This window comes from Clytia hemisphaerica, unplaced genomic scaffold (genome assembly GCF_902728285.1).
Source record: "Clytia hemisphaerica strain Z4C2 unplaced genomic scaffold, Clytia hemisphaerica genome assembly, whole genome shotgun sequence".
Taxonomy (NCBI): domain Eukaryota; kingdom Metazoa; phylum Cnidaria; class Hydrozoa; order Leptothecata; family Clytiidae; genus Clytia; species Clytia hemisphaerica.
The window spans coordinates 878,955-900,665 of NW_027104594.1; the positions used below are offsets into that span (position 1 = coordinate 878,955).

General features: G+C 35.3%; 2 protein-coding genes across 4 annotated transcripts in view; both read right to left on the minus strand.

The window, feature by feature from the left end:
- The window catches only part of LOC136823986 (sushi, von Willebrand factor type A, EGF and pentraxin domain-containing protein 1-like), a 39,435-nt gene extending 23,988 nt beyond the window's left edge, over positions 1-15,447 (minus strand). For all 3 annotated transcript variants that reach the window (XM_067080143.1, XM_067080144.1, XM_067080145.1), the window contains exons 1-6: positions 15,396-15,447; positions 7,772-7,857; positions 4,080-4,301; positions 2,385-2,567; positions 1,325-1,561; positions 892-1,143 (exon numbers count right to left, since the gene is read on the minus strand). In XM_067080143.1, coding sequence (XP_066936244.1) covers positions 892-1,143; positions 1,325-1,561; positions 2,385-2,567; positions 4,080-4,301; positions 7,772-7,829 — 952 coding nt within the window. In that variant the 5' untranslated portion in view covers positions 7,830-7,857; positions 15,396-15,447. The remainder of the gene's footprint in view (positions 1-891; positions 1,144-1,324; positions 1,562-2,384; positions 2,568-4,079; positions 4,302-7,771; positions 7,858-15,395) is intronic.
- LOC136823906 (uncharacterized) lies at positions 13,242-14,408 on the minus strand. Its single transcript, XM_067080062.1, has one exon. The coding sequence runs from the start codon at positions 14,406-14,408 to the stop codon at positions 13,242-13,244; it is 1,167 nt and encodes a 388-aa protein (XP_066936163.1).
- Positions 15,448-21,711: the final 6,264 nt, after the last annotated feature.

The following is a 21,711-nucleotide window of genomic DNA, read 5'->3' on the forward strand; positions in this document are numbered from 1 at the left end:
CAAAGATTTCCAAATTGGTACTTGATGCCTCTCTGCTTGATGCTCAGCAATTAAGAGAAAGATCACGGGTAAGTGGAGCAATCCAGCGAGAAAAAGTGGCGCCCTCCCCTACCTTCGGGTAGATCGAAAGAGGTTCACCGCCAACTGCGGTCGCAGACTTAATTACTTATTTAATCTCTTGGTTGATTGAAATTCGACTGACGTTTTTGCTTACGTTGATTTGTAATTTGCCCGCGAACTTACAATTTCCCTACTAGATTTTGAAATTTCCCTCGTAGATTTTGTAATTTCCCGCAAAAGTGAAACCACTTCGGTTTGTTCCATAACCTTTAGATCAGACCCGATTAATCGAACTTGTCGAACCAACCAAACTAATCAAACTTCTTCGAACGATTAAAGCTCACAATTTTGCCGGTTATTGGAGTGCGACTAGTTCAGCGAGTTTGATTAGTTTGGCAGGTTCGATTGATCGAGGCTGGTATAGATCAGTGTTTAATAATGATTAGAGTAATCGTCATAGTCTCAACACTGACTACCTTATTACACGAATATTACTAGGCAAGTATTCAACGGCCTTGAAATTTGCACGCTCTGAAATTAACACGAATTTTTCTGTTTTTTTAAGGAAACAAGGGCTGGTTTTAATTAAGGGGGTTTTTATTAACACAAAATGTTTCAATTCGTGTTAACAAAATGACTAGTAATATTCGTGTAATAAGGTAATTTATTATGGCCCATAATGATAAGCTGGAAAAAAAAGGGGAAATGAACTAACATGGTAACAGAAAAGAAGAAAAAAAATTTTCACAAGTCATAAAATAGCATAGTTAACTATTGTTTTGTAGTGTACTTTTTTGTACATAGTCATGTAGTCATCTCATCAAAACTTACCATGAACAATATATTTTTGATAAACTCTTGCATTGTTACGTTCAGAATCTTCAGCCATGAAGAATGAGTGTTCATAAACTCCAGGTGCAATACTCCCATCTGCTGATACACGATTGTTAAAAGTACCGTTGATATCACCATTCACATTATCGTGAAAAACACATTTTCCTATGACCATCTTGCCTCGCTTACCAGCTTGAATAACCTGTTCTTGTTCTTCAGTGCAAGATATAGGTACTGGAGGTTCTTTATCTGTAAGTCGAGATGAAAGTTGTATACTCGAGATGAAGTATACAAATTGTTTATTATCGCCTTGGAATAGTGATAGACTGAAAAAAAATTGCAACAATGGATGAACACCAGAACAATACGTGCATTCGACCACTCGTTTTTAATATTGAAAACCTTATTCAATTAATAAAAGGCAACAAACCTGTAACGGTAAATCGCACAAAACATGACTTTTCAACACCAATGGATTCATTGATAGAAAATTTCAAATTTTGATATCCAACTCCAACATTAAGGTCTGGTGATATCACTTGTGACGGACTGAGACCTGTGACTGTTGGTAGAGGGATTATCTTCCTTGCATCTTTTGTGTTAGATTGTGGATCAACTTCAACAAGAGATTGAACTGTTGGACAAGTCAAAGTAACTGAAAATTCATCTGAAAGGAAAAATACATTTTTCTGAAAAGAATTTTGATTGAAGCTCTCAGCTAAACTCACTGAGAAAAATTTAACCAATCTAAACCCAGTTGCCAACTAAAAGGCTTTAAAAAAGGCTGTAGCAATATCAGTTAAACAATTAAACAATCTCTTGCAAATTGTTTCCTCTGTATTCATAAAGTTCAGCAAAGAATACTCGATAAAGAGCATTTATTGATTTTTTAAGCCTTGAAATGTTCTTAAAACTTGTTCCTAACATTTTTGCCATCGAAGCATTATGTTCTTATATAGTTTATTCTTATAAAAAATTGTGTACTTGATAAAGAGGATTTATTGATTTTTTAATTTTGTTGGTTTGATTTTTTAACTTTGTTGGTTTAATTTCATGAAATACAGAATGAGGAAATAAATAACACCAAATATAGCCTAATGACACTTCTATGTCACTGACCTTTATATACCCTGGACAAAGCTTCTCAATCCCAGCCAAGCAAAATCTTTGATCAGAGTTTTTTGAAAATTGGTACCCTAATGTCGGCACTACTCGATAGCGGTGTAAATGCATCAAGAACGCTAGGTCTACTTTTCCTCAAATTCTTTTGATGATGTAGCGACGTTAGACGTTAATTTTTAGCATTGCAATGGCTTCTCAATGGGTACCAATTCTAAAAAAACTCTAATCAAAGATGGCAGATATTGCTTGGTCCAGGGTTATATAAAGGTCAGTATTCTATGTTGAGAAAATTTTGATTTTGGAAAATAATGATCAAGATTTGAAGAACGTGTCAAATAATAATTATAAAATACTTAACACTTTAGTACCTTTACAATATGTTCCTCCTTCAGACCAAGTTAGATTACTTTGGCATTTGAGAATACTTGGTCCCACCATACGTTCGTATGGACAAGTAGAATAGTTCATGTGACAGGAAACACCAGGTTTGATATTTGGAAATCTACAATTGTTCTGGTAGATACTACTTCCCAATGGGGGACAGAATTGATCTAAACATGAAAAATATAATAGCTATTGATCAATAATTGGTGCAAGATCTCTCCCTCATATAAATAGTAAAACAAACGAACAAAAGAAATTAAAACTTTAAAATTTCTGTGATATTTCAACACTTATCATAAGCGGCTTTTTTGAAACAATTTCATTTGTACTAGCCTGGAGATCCATGCTATCATTTCTTATTTATATAATGATTACAAAAAGAATAGCATGGTCAGGGCTGATAATTTGTAAGTTTTAAATTTCCCACCAAAAAAACTGAATCTACTAATCAGAATACTTCTTTTTGCCGGTGGTCACACTCACACTCACTTACACAAATTAAAAAATACATATGAACAATCAAGCATTTAACTGCTTTGATATAACTCTGCATGAATTTTTTTAAACAAAATTTGTTTACTTTTTCGGTTGGTTCGAAACGCAGGACACAGGACCCAGGAGGCAGGACACAGGACGCAGGTCAGTGCTGACAGGTCAGCTTTAATTGCTGTAAAAGACAAAGAAAATGTTTGAAAAACACTTGTAAATGTTAGAAATATCATTCTGAAGGTATTTTATTGGTCTAGAACCTTTTTAAAGGTCAGAATCTATCCACATGCTTGCCACGTGCTTATTGCATTTTGTGCCGTGTATAACACGGACCTGTAATACTTGTATTATATATTACATAAATCACGCATGTATAGTAGCAGTTATCTTTTCAATGTCATTGACATGTGACATATATGTTATACACAAAATACATGTGTTAAAAATATTTATCTCATCTTTAAACAGCCCCAACAGGAAAATAGCTATTTCACAATCGCTATATCATATCTCATTATATCTCCTGCATCACCTTGGGTATGATAACAAAAATCAAAGACTTTGCAAAAATTGACTAAAATAGCGTCAAAGGTTTGTATTTTATTAATATATCAATATTTTCATTCCCTTTCTCGTATTTTTGATGAAAATGACGTCACTATTTTCATATCTCTAAAACAACTCTCTTGGAGCATTTAATGTTTTCAAAATATATAAATCTATATCTACTTGCACCATCAGCATCCTATTGAGCATGAAAAAACATTTTGTTGTAAACTGATGTACACACCTTGTATTTTGTGCTAGCGTCATCATTTACATAAATTAAATGTCATTTTGTCAATATTTAGGATTGTTGGTTTGTCATTTAAAAATCTTTTAAATAGCCTATTTTGTATAATATATAATTTATTGCGTATAATATTTTTAGAAACATTTTATACATTATATGTTACGAGTGTGTTACAATTTTCCGGTCTGTAGTTTGTATGACCTGCGTCCTGTGTCCTGTCTCCTGCGTCCTGTCTCCTGCGTTTCGAACCAACCGTTACTTTTTTCAAGGTATGGACACCCCGACTGGTTTTAACTAAAACATATCAGTTAGTACAACATTCCTCAATTAGTTCTAATAAACTCCCTATGTATATATTTGAGTAATAAGGTATGATAGCATAATAACAAATAATTACCCCGAACACAGATTTCACTCTCAAATCTGCTCCAAGTTGTACTGTTTATTTTCAAACAATCCAATGAAGCCAAAGCATTAGGTTTTATTGAAAAACCTGGAAGACATTTCATGTAGCATCGCCCACCACGCTCAGAGTCTTGAGTGGTACATGTTTCTGGAAACCAGTTTGCATTACGGCTGTTTGCATCAGATCTTGCTAGACTATGACAAAAGTCAATTGCTAATAAAAAGAAAGAAATTGCTTTGCATTCTACATACTACTTCATGAATACCTGTAACAACATAAATATTAACATGGCAAGATTATATTGAACAAAGTTCAAGTTCAATATTACTTCAAGGTTTTTGAGAATCCTTCTAAAGAGTGCATAGTTTAAAACCTTGAAAATTTAAAGAGTGCACTTAATTGAAGAAATACAGTAACTAATTTTAGCAGCGTTGTTGTCAAATTTTTGTCTATTAAGAGCATGAGTCTGCTAATGTCACCCATTTTCGGTTTTGTTAACTTTTCAACTTTAAGGCTCCAGTGAAAAATCTAGGTGCATGCAATAATGATACCAGCTGATGTTTTTTATCAGTCTTGATACTGGCAAGCTTAAACAGTCATTTTTTTCACTTTACAAAGTACACAATTTTTTCAGGACAGCTTTTTACATCAGAATGTGAACGGAAAATGAGGTTTTTAGCAAATTGTCTAAGTTCATTATTTAATAATCTAGGCCAATCATGTCTGATCATACTTAATTTTTCTTTTTATTACAGCCAAGGGATATGAAAAACAAAATCTACAAAAAGATTTTTCAAAATGGAGTTTTTCCCAGAATAAATGCAAAAAGTTGCGGACATAACTTTTTCCGTTCACAAAGTTATGTCCGCACACAATTGATTTGCTAGAGAAGTGGAAGTGTTAATATCTATAGTTATTTGATTTTTAACCCTTCCCATCCATTAGAGAACCAAACCAAATAACACTAAAATACCAGTTGTCCTTCATTGAAAAATATTCCATTTTGAAGTGAACAGGGTACGATTTCCGTTCACAATTTTGAGTTATGTCCGCACATTATTTTATCCTTTAAATTTTCAAAGGAGTTATTCTTACTCAACTGAATCATTTTTCTATATCAAGGGTCAAATTTGGGGTCATTTTATACAAATTTGAAGTCCCAAAGGCTCAGGGGGGGGTCGGTAGTAAAATCTCAGACATATATGAGTAGTAAAAGGATTTTTACGAATTTTTACATACCACCACCCAGACTCTTGGAAGAGGTATTTTACTACCCTGGTAGTAAAAGTTTTTGAGACAATTTGTCATAAAGACCACCTATTTTTTGGTTACTTTTCGATCTGATTTTACAAAAAAAGCTAATAAATGATTATTTCTGTGACACATTTTTCACTTTGTGCAAAAAATTAATGTTTTGCCCTTAGAATGAAAGTCTTTTTAATATTGACAAAAAATCTTGAGAATTTTTTGTTTGCAGCAAACAACTTTCCAACAGAAAATTTTTTCAAGTTATAAAAATTTTCAGATTTTTTCAGAAAAGTCATCCAAAAAATTAAAAGAATTACAAAAATAGCTAAAATTTGCTAATTTTACCAGTTTTAACTACCCAGATAGTAAAATTTTTTCAACATTTAACACATAGATACCACACATTTTAGTATTTAACTACCCTGGGTAGTAAAAGTTTTTTTCGATTTTTCGTCACACCACCACCGTAGTAAACGTCATTATGTCTGAGATTTTACTACCGACCCCCCCCTGAAAGGCTATTTGTTGGGAGACAGTGAAACAAAATAGTTTCTCCAAAAATTAGTTATGTCCGCAACAAAAAGTTATGTCCGCAACAAATCATGAAGTTTTCTCAGCCCCCAAACACCATTTTTAGGTTTCTTTGACAAATTATTGCATTTGAGGTCATTATAAGTTGGTTAAAACCAGAAAAAAGTCTGATAATTTTCCATTGGCAAGATTTCAGTTTTTTCACCTCATATCATTTGTATTTCATGTTGCGGACATAACTATTTCATCTAAAATGTTGCTGATAAAGTGTATTTGCAAGCTGGCATGATGTTTTATTATATGGAATTAATGCTTAGGCTATTAGAAATAGAAAACAAATACTCTGATGCCAAGTTGAGGTCCAAAATTAAAATTTTAACAGAAAAATAACCTTTTTGTTTCTTTGAAAATGATGGTTCTGAGCCTGCGAGCTTGAATAAAGGATAAATCATGCATTAATTTGCATATTAAATTCATTGTGTAGTGTTCACACAACATAATCTACTACACATTCACTTACAGACTGGTTAGAATTGCTCCAATAGTTCAAAACAGAGTCATATTCTGTAGCAAATTGTATGTTGCGGACATAACTATTAAAGTATTTTATCAGATTTTTGACCCCCTTAAGCAGTTATGCTAACACTTTGACAATACTAAAGAGTTACATTTGTAAAAACCATGCATTTCCTTGTTTTTTTAATTTTTTGTGTCCTCTAGAGGGTCGTTCTTCTATTAGAAATATGAGAAAGTTCTAATATCATTGATAAGTCTTCTTTTATTCTTTTCAAAGAAAAACATGTAATAAAACTGAAATCAAACCAAACCAAATCTTTTGGTTTTATATTGATTTAGTCTCTATAATATTCCTTAAATTTTGGCAATAGAAAAAGACACTCCAAAATCTTTAATTAATGATGTATAATGTTCTATGGTTCTACCCTAAGAAGAAAAAGTTATGTCCGCAACACAGCATTATTATACATTTAACCCTTTCTATTGAAAAAGTTTAGTGACTCTCAAGGAAAATCATATTTAATGATTATGAAAATGTACAACAGTTGATGTCAAGCTCAAATCTTAACTTTTAAGATTAGATTTTAACAAAAAATTATGTATGATTGGATTCTCTTTTACAAATAAATCTTCAATTTCAGGAAATCATAGTTACAAAGACCTTTCAAGACAACAAATTTCAATGATTAAGTTTTGGTTCAAGTACAGCAAAGTATTAAAAGCCAAATAATAACTCAATTTAATGTTTATTGCTGATTTTAAATCAAATTTAACAAAAAGTTATGTCCGCAACCACAAGGTTTCATTTCTAATTTTTATTGGCTAACTGAATATAGCAAACTTTTGGTTTTTTGGAAGCCTTGTGATGAGTCCCTTCAAATCTAGAATGAAATTACCTGACCATAGCCAGTTTTCTTTTCATGAAGTCAAACTTTATGGGAATATTTTTTAGTATTTTAGATTTTATTTTGAAAAAAGTGTCAGAATTTGAAAAATATGCCATACTGGAGGGTAAAAATTGCTTTTCAATGCAGCTTAATATATTAGCCATGAACTGAAATCTAAGACAAGTATTAGATAATGCATAGTTTATCTCAAATAAAGTGTAAACTACAAAGAGTTTTTTGCCAAATTTGTTTGATAATAACTACTCTAGGTTAAATTTATGGACCAAGCCAGTTTGATTAAGCCCTGATACTTATGTTTTCTGAAAATTGAAGTCATTAATAAAAGAATTATCTAGGAATAAAAGTGAAATTCAAAACTTTATTTTTTCCAAAATTTTTCACCTAATTGGGTGACATTACCAGACTCATGCTCTTAATTGAAAGTTTGGGGTTTTCTGAAAAAAGTTATCAATATTATTAACAATTAGATATTTGAATTACCTGCAAAACTATTGTAAATGAAAATTATTGGAAGCAACCAATGCCATCTTATAGACATCTTTTTTTCTTTGATTCAATTTAAATTTCTAGAAAATGAAAATAAACAATTCAAAATTTCATAAGGATTGATCCGCAGACCTGCTACAACAAATTCCTGAGGTGAGACTTTTTTATCCAAACAAATCCCACTTCAGAAATTGTTGTCCCAGGGCTTGCAGATCCTTTCTTTCTATTTCTATTCTATTTCTATTCAATAATTCAGAGGGTACATACGTACAATTTCCTGAATGTAAAATAAAATGGTAATAAAATAAAATCTATCTAAATATAATAAAATCTAGAATTTTAATAAAAAGGCAACCACTTTGGATTAAGAGGTAATTGAATATTGCAGAAAAAAGAACTTAGATTACTGAGGAATTTAATTGGTTACCAAAAAGAGCTACATGGCTGTATTGACATTGAAAACAAACTAAAAGGCTAAAAATGTGAACGATAAAAATATGTGAAGGATAAAAACAATTCTGAGTAAAAACATTTTATTAACTAATATATAAAACATAAGATAAAATTGAAATAAATTAGATTGCAAGGTTGAATTGAGGAGAAAAACTACAGAAGAAGTTATGACCTCACACATCACTGAAAGAATTTTGAAAACTTGATAAGACAAGACAAGATTAATTAACACTGAGATTTGAAGCAAACTTACATCCTAATATATTAGAGACTTTTTTGAGAGGGGGTATGGCCTGACATTACAAAAACTGAAAAGACAAATATCCTACATAGGAAATAAACAATTTTCAACATACATTATAACTTTGTTATTGTTGTTGCTTCCCTTACCATGGGGGGGGGGGTACAACTCAGTGTACTAACATAATTTTTTGATTTTTTTAATAGCATAACATTCTTTTGATCATGATGTTCAGGCCAGATTCAGGCTACAAAAATTTGGATTTTCCAAAAGCTTGGCCCAATAAAGCAACAAACATGCCTGGACTAGTTCAGGTCATGTTTAAAACTTTTTCAAGTTCAAAATCGCCATATGGTCTGACCCGAAAAAGTTTGAGCCATAACATACTGTCAATATAGCGTCTGGTAGAAATGGGTTTTACCTAGCAGTTAGTGGGGTCACTCACATATCGATTCTTCCCACGACTAACGTCAAATTGACGCAAAGGGGTGGGTGGGTTAGAGTCTTTGACGCTAAGAAATTTCACCAGAAATATCGATTTTTAATACGTTTATTCCGTGACAAATGTTACTTTCCATATTTCTTTTCCTCCTTTTACATACCTAAATATTCGTTCGCTTCGCTATTTTACAGAAATTTTAACCAAAACAAACGGCCCGATGTTTACGTCTTGAGTTCCTTTTGTTCAGACGGTCCGCACGGTCCTTGAATTTCGCCGACGGTCGGTCTTTTTTTTGTGAAATGCGGCTTTTCTGTTGATTTTGATTGTGGAGATAATTAATTCAGGCAACTTTCTGAAAAAAGTTTAGAAATTATCTCCATTATTTTTTAAATGTAAACTGCCTGAGCAAGCCGTAGGGAAATTAAAGACGGCTGACGAAACAACGACGAAAGTGAAGGAGAAAATTTTCATCGATTTTTGATAATTTTTGAACTTTGACGTTAAGAGGTGGGGGTGGGGGGTTTTCAAATTAGCGTCAATTTGACGTTAGTCGTGGGAAGAATCGATATGTGAGTGACCCCTTAGTCACACTAGCGTCCCGCCAAAATGCATTTCAAAGATTAATGCTGCGAAAGCGTTATATCGTTTACTTGACTCTCAAGCAAAAAAATTTGCCGCAAAACTTCTAAAGGGATTCATGAAAAAATAACCCGGCGCTTTTTAATGAAATTAATATTTTCAAAAACTTTGAGAAATTGCCTAAAATTTGAGCCATAGATGACAAAATTTGAGCCAAGCCAACCTTGAAAACTAATTTGAAGATCAACTTTCCAAGAAAAAGATCTACGGGGGAGGCGGAACCCACCTAGATCCGCGCACCGCCGGATAGGCTGTTTCCCGGAAATTTTGCCGGACCTCAAACAATGACCCATTTACATGTGCGGAATTAATTTTACTTTAGCGTATAAACAAGGCCTTAAAAATCGAAGCGCTGTCTCGGGAATTGAATACAAAAATTTGGTTGGTTGATATTTGGCTGCTGCACGTCAGACCCACGGCATGGCCTGAACATGTTCGGGCCTCTTGATTAATACTTTTTTTAAAATGGCCCGCGCGGGCTGGCCCGCGCAGTTTCGGACCATGTTCGGGCCAGATTTTCGAAAACTTGCTACGATCGCGCGTGTAATTTCAGGACCCAATATTTATATTTTAAATTCCTTATTTTAGCAAACAAATTTAAAAATCTTCATCTTTATTCAAATATATATTGTTCAAATATAAAAGTTAATCATCTATTTTCCAATTAAGTTAGGAAAATTATTAAAAAAGAATGATTTGAATCTTACATAATATGGTCTTCTTTTTATTCTTTATCCCGTTCCCTTTTCTCGTGGTCTTCTCCTATTCGAAGCAGAATTTTTCTGGATCGTATTTTGTACTGTTATACAACTTTGTGAATCAAACTGGTATTTGGAACTTTGAATTTGTCTAATGAAAATATTTAACAATGGATGATGATAAACCAGGAAAGGTAAAGCAAATCCGTATCAATTGTAAATACATGGCCCGAACATCCATGGTCCAAACAAAATGTTCGGGCCGATTCAATAATACTTTTTTGTGGCCCGAGCATGGTCCAAACAGGCCCGAACATGTTCGGGCCATGCCGTGGGTCGTCTGCACGTTCGCAATCTGTGATTTTGTTTCATTTTAAGTTTTCAAGTTTTAATTGATTGTCTTGGGATCTTGATCTTGAACTTGATTCAGGTAGTGTGGAAATGCGTGAGTCTCTTGCCTAATGCGTGAGAGTTGGCACCTCTGCACATCATTTAAGGAGACAGGGGTATAATCAAGAGAAAATTGATTTAATCTTGCTGCCTAATAATCCTAGGCATTTTCAGAACACATCTTTCGTGGAAAAAAACAAATATCTTACAAGTATTAGCAAAATATTTTCCTGGATTTTAGAACACATCCAACCTCAAAGTAGTAATAAGTTTAGGAAGACTAAAAGTGTGACAAAATTTTCCTAAATCCTGGAAATCAGGACACATCAATTGTATATATTAAAAAAATAAAATTGAAGGTCTCCTAAAGATAAGAACACATAATTCTAAAAAGATTGGAGTGCAAGGCTGAAAGCCACATGAATATGGTTCATCCTATAAAAGGAAGTTCATTCTATGGTGGCCTATCTTGAAGTGAAGGTGGTTGAACAAAATGTTTTTGGCATATTGATGGAACTGACTGATGCAAGCTACCCAATCTCACGGTATGACGGTATGCACCTATGCAGTCTCTAGTCTGCTAGTAATAATAAATAATAAATTGTACCATCCCCTAAGGGGAATTGGCCTAAAAATTGTTAGGAAAAAAAACTAACAAATTTAGGATATTCATTGCGCTGCTAGGTAAAGAAAAAAATCAAGAAATTATATTGCAAGCATCTCTCCAGTTGTTCCTGTCCATAGCGAGATTATACCAGTTGTCTTTATCAATATTAGCCTTTTTAAGAGCTTTAAACAAAGAGCGACCGTAAGTCATTTCGGGAGAACCCCGCGGTCGTTTTTCACTGACCCACGACGAAATCATTTTCCTTGGTAGACGATTCATATCCATGCGTACAACATGGCCAGCCCATCTTAACTGCCTTTTAACAATATAAGAATCGATACATTTGACATCAAGACGATTAAACAAATTCTCATTCGAAATATGCTTTTCAAAAACATCAATCATATTTACTCCACACATAGCTCTTACACATCTATTGTGAAAGGAGCGCAACCATCGATATAACTCCTCTGTCAGACACCAAGATTCTGATCCATAAAGTAGGATCGACAATATAAGGGATTCATAAACCTTCCCTTTCACTTTCAAATTTAATTTTACATTTCCGAAGATACATTTCTTCAACGAACCAAACATATTTCCCGCTTTTTTAACTCGAAGTAGCACATCTTCTCGATCGGAACAATCGCCAGTGATAACAGATCCAAGATAGGTAAATCTATCTACGACAGGGAAGAATTTTTCATCATTGAGATTTACGTCATCACGGTCACATTCAATCGGTTGTGCATTGCGGCGTGAAACAAATAATACTTCGGTTTTTGAAGCTTTGTCATGAAGGGCACGAATTCCAGCATGTATCTCCATGCCGAATCTGTCGAAATGAGTATTTATAACAGGGGCATCAGTTGTTAAACTTTCTCTTGAATCGAATAGGGCGGCTGTATCATCAGCGTATTCTGAATCTCCTAGTTCGAAGTCATCACCTTTTGTGTATGGTCTCCTGCCAGTTAGTACGAAATCCTTTTTGGTACGAAAGATGCATTGTGGGTGGTTGCGAGTTTGCCTCCATGTAATCATAATAGCAGCAATGTACATCGAAAAGAGTATTGGGCCGAGTACATCACCTTGTTTCACTCCGATTTTACAATCAAGGATGTGTGTGTGATATGGAATCGACAGTAAATTTCACTTGAATGGTGTGATGAAGTGCTTTGATAACACTTAGTAATTTTGGCGGTACGCCGAATCGTTCGAGAACTAGCCAGAGAAGATCACGCGGAACACGATCAAAGGCTTTTACTAGGTCTAGAAATAAAACCCACGTTTGCTGGTTGTGTTCGCGTCTCTTTTTCAATGCAAGTTTAACAGTAAAAATAGCGTCTGTGCATCCTCTTCCTGGGCGAAATCCGCACTGTGTTTCATGGTCCAGGCTTTCGGATATCGGCGTAAGTCTCTGATGAACAATTTTGGCTACGATTTTATAGGCTATTTCCAGTAACATGATACCACGGTAGTTACCAGGTAAACTCAGATCACCTTTTTTGGGTAAAACTTTTAGTAATCCGACATTCCATTGGTCTGGTGGTTTCTCAGTGTTCCAAAATTCTAATACAACTTGTTTCAGAATAGTAAAGGTCTCTGGGAGTGCAATTAAAGATTTGAACATTAGAGGAGTTAAACCGGATTCTCCTGGGGCGTTATTCTTAAGTGATTGTGTTGCTTTAGTAATCTCATCATCTGTAGGATCATGATCGACACCTTCAAACACTGGTTGTCGTTCGAGCAGTTCAATGACAGTTGTATCGTAGATTGGTTCACGTTCATACAATTTTTGAAAGTGGTCTCGAAACACCTCAGCGTTTTCTTCGGCGTTGACACATTTCGATCCATCTGACTTTTTCATCATTTTTTCGGATGAAACTTTTGGTTTATTTAGTCCTTTTCTAAGTAACTTTACTTTATCCCAGTAAACTTTCGACCCTGACCCAGGATTGTTTATATCTTTACATATGTCAAGTATCCATTTGTTTTTAGATCGAGCAATTTCTCCTTTCAATTGTTTTCTGGCCTTTTTTCAAGCGGTCATTAGAATGCCTCGTGGGTTTTCGGATTTTAAGAGATACAGCAGTGTTTCTCTCTTTAATTAACTGATTTAGTCGAGTTTGATTGGAAGCGAACCATCCAGGTTGTGGTCGAATGGTTTTAGGAAGTGTGGTAAGAGCAGCAAGCTCCATAGATCGTTCAAGTTTAGAATAGCTATCGGTATCGTCTGACTCCAGATACAAGTTGTTGACTCGTTCACAGTACATGTTCTTAATTCGAGGTTTAAGCAGAAGTTTTTGATCGAGACGTGCCACTCTTTGGCGTCGAGTGAAACGTTTAGAGAAATTCAAGTGTATACGTAATTTGACAAAAACAGCACGGTGGTCACTATCAATGAGGGGTGTCGTAACTCCAGCATCGGTACATCGGTTGAAAAAACTTTTACTGGTGATGAAGTGATCAATTTGATGTGGCAGTTTGGAACGGGGGTGTGTCCACGTTACGTAATCGTTTTTCTGGAAATACGTCGTGAGAGCCACTAGACTGTTGGTTTCGAGGTAGGTTGAAAATCGAATACCAGCGTTGTTTCTGTGTTTAAGTCCAAATTTTCCGATAGAGTTCAATTCAGACTGATGTATTTCGTTACGTTGGGAGATGCCCATACTTGAATTTGAGTCACAACCGATGACTAAAACGTCGTCTCGATGTTTTTTGCTTATACAAGAGTCTAACTTTATCAAAAAGTCTTCCCATACATTATCATCAGCTACCCCGACAGGAGCATAAGCTGATATCAGGAAAATGCTGTTAACTTTAGTTTTTAAACGAATAGCAATGATTCGGGCACCAAATTCGTTGTAGATTACAGAGCCTGCGGCTTTCCAGGCTGTTAATGCGTCCGGATTTAAAGCGATCCCAACACCTTGCTCACCACGGCGACTTCGATGTTGGTGTTTTTCAAGTCCGTTAAAGAGAAAACGAATACCTTTGTGATCGATGTTTTCTATACTACTTCTCCAGGTCTCCTGTAAACACACTGCGAAGTATCCTCTTTGAGCGATTGAAGTGGAAAGTTCGTTGATTTTATCGTTTGACTTAAGTCCTCTCACGTTCTGTGATGCAATATGGATGTTATTTTTTCTCGCTTTCTTCATTAAAATTTGATGGTTCGCGACACCTTCAAATTTGTAGCTGATATGACCAAACCCAGATGAAACGTGGCAGAAACGAGAGCAGCGTGACAATCATTCCTGGCGAACGCAACGTCGTGTAGGGGTGGACAGCTTGACAGAGGTTCAATTCATCATGGTCCTTGTCTTTCTGTTATGTTATTCCTGAAAGACAAAGGACTTGCTCCCTCTTGCTGGGACACCCGGCTTTTCAGCACAGGCGCCCCAGACCGATGTGAAGATTTCGTCCCCGTAGACTTTGACTCAAATTTGGAGTTATGGTGTTTCTTTTTTTTTTTTTTTTTTTTTTTTTGTTGGTTTCGAGGTAGGTTGAAAATCGAATACCAGCGTTGTTTCTGTGTTTAAGTCCAAATTTTCCGATAGAGTTCAATTCAGACTGATGTATTTCGTTACGTTGGGAGATGCCCATACTTGAATTTGAGTCACAACCGATGACTAAAACGTCGTCTCGATGTTTTTTGCTTATACAAGAACAAAAAACAAACTTTTGTGAACATTCAAGTGAGAAAAAAATCTTATAACACCTAACACCAATCAATAACACAAATAAACATTTCAACAATACACCTTTCCCGTAATTCAAATTTCTCAGAAATGGCCCGGGAAAATGTGCGCTCCACCGTTGTGTAAAAAATTGTTTGGGAGGTAAAAAACGCGTTTTTGCCTGCGAGGGGTTAGGGAAAGTGGGATTTGAGCCTCTAACTTTGGACAGCGACCTTCTTTTGGCAAAATATTTTCAGGGTGGTATAATATCATGAATAGATTGAACATACTAAAATTTGAGGGGATTTTGTTCGACAGAACTTAAGAAAAGCTCGAAAAACCAACTTTCCCTAAGGGAACGCAGGCAAAAACGGGTTTGTTTACCTCCAGAGACCAAACGGTGGAGAGCATCAAAATAATGCGCGCGCATCAGTTTGACGAATTACGGGAAAGGTGTAATTTTGATACCTTCTTCCATGTTGTAGAATTATGAATCACTTCTCTTCTTTCTCAGTTTTCAACACCTCAGTCAGGATAAAAAGGGGGAAAGTGAAATTGTTTTTGCCTCATCAGCAATAATTTATCAGCCCACGTGACCAAAACAAACCAAGATATTTCGCGCGTAAAATATCCCGAAAACGGGATCAAAAGAAACCGATTTCGGAACATATTTTGGTTGGATGACCCCGGCAATCTATGGGCAATCTCAAAAAAAAGGGCTTTAAGGTGATTCCACATCCCAGGCCTCCCTCGCTACAAATGCGTGACGCATATCGGCAAAATTCGAAATTCCGTGATCCAAAACTTCCAGATATATGTCAATCTCGTATCGCCCAGAGCCACTTGTACCACTTTGATTTTACTGATAGACATAATACGGACATAATACAATTCTGATACAGCTTATTTCGTCAGTGAAATGAACGAACTGAAGTAACTAAATGACTGATTTCTGGTTTGCAGATTTGTAGAAAATTTTCCTCTCGGAGCTATAGCAGCGTGTCTGAAGAAAACTTCTACATCTGCATACTCTGAAAAAGCTTTTTGCTAAATTTTGTTACCCTGTTTAGAAATGGCGCTCGTTCTATCGGATGTTATTAGTCTCCCTTATACTAGTTCTGTTTGTACCACAGAACGTTTTCAAGTAAATGACGTTTCAATGTAAACGAAAGCCTGTAAGAAAAAGTTAAAGAGACCAACATACACAGTGATAAAAAATTGGAAACGTACAGTAGAACGTATGTAGAAGTTTACACCCCCTTCTCACAGACCCGGTAGGATTTTTTCAGCCAAGTGGGGATAAAAATAACGAACCAAAATTAGATGGGGATTGATATTCCCAGGGTTTTTATGGCTGGAGATTTGAATTCCGTTGCTTTCGAGCCAGAAAACTCAGTGGAGACGGAAAAAATCGCACAAAATATTGCAGTGAGGATTTGCTTACCTGAGTATTTTCAGCGGGACAAAAATCAGAGTTTAATTTTCCACTGGAGACGATATTTTGGCCAATTTTTCCAGTGGGAAGGGGTCCCAGTGGGTCTGTGAGAAGGGGGTGTAAGTTTAAACTGTACCAGAGAGGGGATCTATCACGCTTTTTGTCGTAGCGTAGAAGTCTGAATCGCAGACCTCTATAGATGTACTTCTTTCAATTTTTTTTGCAAGATGAGGAGCAGTAAGCTTTTGTCTCTGGTACACATAACAGAAGGTTCAAAACAATAAAAAAAGTAATGTAACGAGTAAAAACATAAAAAATCATGTTGAACAATTCTTAAAAATTAAGCGGGATCTACTCGCTCGAGCTGTTATTTTATTTCAATTTCAGCTATTTCAAATGATCGATGATATAACACTAATTTCGTAGCAACACACAACCACTAACATACTAACGACTTCGCGATATATAAGAATAAACCTTTATTGAAATCTTAAAATATCGGAGGGGCAGTTTCAAAATGACATGCCCTTACGGTGCATTTCGAATCATAGAGTAAAATGGTTTTTTATCCAAAAAAGTTCTCAAAAATTTACCATACAACAGAAACTTAAGTGCCCTCCCTCTCAAACAAATTTCACAAAAAAAATTGCTCCAGTTCCAAACACCAAATACCACAAACAAGCAAAAATTGAAACTGAATTACTGCTAATAATTGTAATATATATGATATGCACCATTGCAATGTCTTCTGACATTACATCATGGACCCAACAGCTGATTGGTTGTAAGTGACGTAAAATCAGTCAATACGTCACGCTGTTGGGTCCGTGGAAGACATTGTAATGATGGATATTATATGATATTATGAATACACAGTAAGTAAAAAGTTTCGACTTTTGGCTTTATTTGACTTTTAGCTTTTATTTGTTTGCTCTAGAAATCGAATTTCATTAGACTGGATATGCCATGCATTTTGACGTCATCATTCCGAGTGGTAACCACTTGACAAATTAACTTCCCGTTACATGAGGTACTTTGGTATTTGACTAAGAAATAATTATACTATCGTGTACTACTGTTATTTCAGAATCGACATATGAACTTTAACAATAGCCAGTCGGGCTGCAATCGTATCACGCTGGAAAAGTGAATGTAGGAAGAAAATTGGTCAGTGGCAAGAGCTGAAAACATCTATTTTCGCTCGTCCTCCTATACGCAGATCCTATTTTAACTGATGCGCACAAAAACAAGAAGACGTTCTACTAAAGCCTAATCGACGTTCAAAAAAATAGTTCAAAAAATGGTCCGTTGTGAGAAAGAAAACTTGAAATCTCATCCCGTTGGGAAAAAAACGCTAATAAAGTCTCGTCCTCATTGACAATACACTGAAATTGTTTAAAGGTTGTAAGGGTTGTAATTTCAAACTACTACGCACATGTCATTACTGTCTAGCTTTTTTATTTCAGCCAACTCGTTAAAGCATTCTTACTTGGTCACTGAGACAGGGGTGTGGTATTCTTGATACAAAATAAAACAGATGAAAGGTAATTAAGGGGCAACCAGTCAAAGTCATTAAGTCTGTTTAAGTTGCAATTACTGTCACGCATCTGTTTCTTTATGTTTTGGAATTAGGAGTTGCTTTTGCTACGAAAATACGATTTTACACGAATTTCAAAAAAAGAATTGTATTCAATCCGATTTATGACTCATTATGTTCAGTCTTTCCTGCACGTTTCAGGAAAAACATTCCTGGTGCAATTCCGGGATCATTTGGCTGTTTTCCGGCATACTGGCAAAAATGGTTTTTCTGCTGTACACCACTGCATGAGAAATTCCTTACGGTCTTCAGACTAACCGTCTAACAAATACGCAGGTTGCAAAATTAAAGTCTGGATAAAAATCATGCTTTACTCGAAATTTTATTTTATGTGCTTGTTACATGACATTTGTTTCTGATTGGTTCGAATTTATTGACACTAATAAAGTTGTAAGACAAGTAACATGGGAATAAAATCACGTGAACTTTTTCGAGTAATCACATGTTTTGACTGCATTGATATAATTTTGCAGTTTGCAACCCGTGTATTGAAGTTACTTTTTGACCTACCCAGTGTCTCAGTCTGTTTCCCGTGCCAATAGGAAAGTTTTACCGGGAATAAGAAATCTTACAGTAGTGCTAGACTGGCACATCAGTCGGGCTGTAGCGGTATCACGCGTGAAAGGTGAGCGTAGGAGTTAGGTAAGCGTAGGAAGAAATTTTGTCGGCGGCAAGGGCTGAAAGCAGCCTAATCAGCAGTCTCTCACCAAGTTTTTCTAGTTCTCCTACGCAGCAGCTCCTATTCTAGCAAACGCCCGCCGCCTTCATGTTCCCGCCCTCTGACATGACTAATTAACAGACTAGTTTGCTAGTCTATGGTAGTGCTAGAGACAATTGTGTGAACTCTCAGTACATCATTTTGATATGAATACACAGAGCTCCGTTAAAATAGGAAATGAAATAATTATCATATACTAATTCAGCCTATCAAGTAAATTAATTTGACAGCACGAAAAGATAAGAATTCTCTTATTGTTGACAAGTGAAGGTCGTCAAGGCTTAGCTCATTTATTGAGTCGCTTTTTAATACATCGATATATGTATGATTAGGAGAAATGAATAACGTGGGTTGCAGGTCTTTTTGTCTCTTTTTAATCAAATCTATCAATTTATACTAAAAATCGTTTTATGTTTTATGATAATTTCTTTATAAAACATTGTTTTTTGATATTCACATGAAGTATTAGCAACTTTATGATATATGCTGATGGATCAAAAAGGTTGATAAGATTTTCTTGAAATGGAATGGTGTTGTTGTTTTCAAATCAGACGTGAGATTTCGTAATGAAGTAATGTAATGTGTTTTCCAAATATATCGAGATAAGTGATCTAATCTTGGCTAACTTAACCAGGAAACTTGGTGATGGAAAATAGTTTGTTGAATCCTGTTTAAAGAATTCGTTTGGCATGGTGGATTTTAGCAACATGTTTTGGTGTGTTGTTATAAGCTAAACAGAAATGCGAAGTGACAGCTACAACTAGATCCAAGGTTCCACTCGTTGCTCGTATCAAAAGGGGGGGGGGTTTGTAGGGGTTCGAAATACCGTTTTCCCGTCAAAATTTTCGCTCAATCCCGGAATCCCAAAATTTGAAAAAATAATAACACCGTCACACCGGCTTGTACAGGGCAAAAATGTACCTAAATACCGTCACCGTCTGATTTTAAAATTTACCGTTTTCCCGTCTCTTTTTTCGTCAAATCCTGTAATACCGTACCAAAAAAGGGCCAATCCCGTCACACCGTAAAAGTACAAACCCCCCAAAAGCTATGGGAATCCATCTTTCTTCCTTTTCAAAAAGTATAGTTTAGGATGTTGTCTGGGGGAAGTCTTAAATGATATTCCGATTAGTATTATATTTAGAAATTTTTTAGGCTGCTGGCATTTACCAACGGATTCGTGCTCCTATAATGTTAGAGGTCTGCGATTAAGTCTAGGAATTTCCACCATAACTCGATAATACTCTACGTTTTGGCTAACATTTGGCCAAACCAAAACTAAGGAAAAATTAACAACAACAACTTAGATTTCAGAAATCACTTAAAATATATTGCTTTTGACTTGCAGGCGTATAAAGGCCATTCCTAAACTTTAAAGGGATAAATTAAGCATATTAACATTTTTCGATAAATGTGGAAATTTCTAACTTTTAATTTGAAATCTAAAACTGGCATAAACGTTTAGACAATGGGTTTTGTTACCGAAAGGTATTTTTAGTTTATTTTCATTTTTAGGGAGTTATAGCCAATGAAGTATAAGCATAGTCACAAGAAAATTACCAGTAATTAGTAATTTTCTTGTGACTATGGTATAAGCCCGAAGAGCTAGAAGTCAATCTCCTTGGTAGGATTTGAAGCCAACAAATCCTACCAAAGTTGCGCGGCCTTGAGCAGCTCGCCTGGTTTTTACACAAATGTAAGATTGAAACTAAAGTTTACCGCTAAATTTCGAAAAAAATATCAATCGTAAACAAAGGAGTTGCTAGATTCAATCTGTCGGCATTTTTTAAGGCTTCACTTTTTCTTGCCTGAGAAAGGTTAGAGATTGAACTCTAGCAGTTCGGGCTTTAAACTCAATGGTTATAGCCCTAAGTCTGGGATTCGGTATATTGGTGAATTTAGAACCTGTATACACGTCACTAGGGTTTGAAGGAAGAACATCTTGAGAAAAGTTACGCTTAAAATATCAAAGAAAAGATTAAGAACGACCTGGGCCGAACCAAAATCTACTGGTTTTCGTGCTTCTATTATATTGGAAATTTATTTATTTGACCAATTGAGTATTTGAAATAAATGGTATTTGTAGAAATGATGAGTCACGTTTATGTGGAGGAAAAATGCATGAAAAGCAATCTGATTATAAGAGTAGACAGCTTTGTTTAAGCGCTTATCTTTAATTGACATTCTATTTTGATTGAGTAGTGATAGTCAATTGCATTGATAATGTGTTTGCTAAATCGATTCCATGACTTTGAAGTATGAAACGTAGACCTATCTATACCAAGCTGGCACACAACTGTCTAAGGCTCATAACGTCCATATAACGTTAGATGAATGTTGAAACAACGTCGTGTGCCAACTAGGTAAGGAGTACGGATCCATTAGAGGATATCAACAGCATCCTGATAGACCTTCAAAGCTGTCCCACAACGTTGTTTCTAAATTCACCTAGCTTTATGAGGTCGTTGTGAACATTAAATAGATGTTGCAGATAGCTGGTAATTGATGAACTTAATTGACAATTTTGTTTACAGTTAGGTTATATATGAGGTCGAACACAGATAACACAACTGGGGTAAAACACTTCCTTCTCACGGACCCACTGGGACCAACCCATTCCCACTGGAAAAGTTGGCCAAAATATCGTCCCGGTGGAAAATTATCCTCCAATTTTTGACCCACTGAAAACAATCAAAACACTGCAAAATATTATGCTATTTTTCCCATCCCTACTGAATTTTCTGATTTAAAAACAAAATCATTGACATCCCCATCCATAAGACATATGGGAATATCAATCCCCATCGAGTTTCAGACCGTTATTTTTATCCTCGTCGGCTGAAAATCCTAACGGGTCTGTGAGAAGGGGGTAAAAAAAAATAAAAAGATTTTATATTATATTCATGCATTTGCAATCTTTGAACGATAGACATGTATATATCACCTAAGAACTTTTAAATTGGTTACTTACTTTAAATTGATTGAAAAACCACATGAAGGTATTCTTGGCCGAACGTAATATATTTCATAATAA

Coding starts and splice junctions, on each gene's coding strand:
- LOC136823906 (XM_067080062.1), bottom strand. CDS start 14,408: ATGAAGAAAGCGAGAAAAAATAACATCCATATTGCATCACAGAACGTG.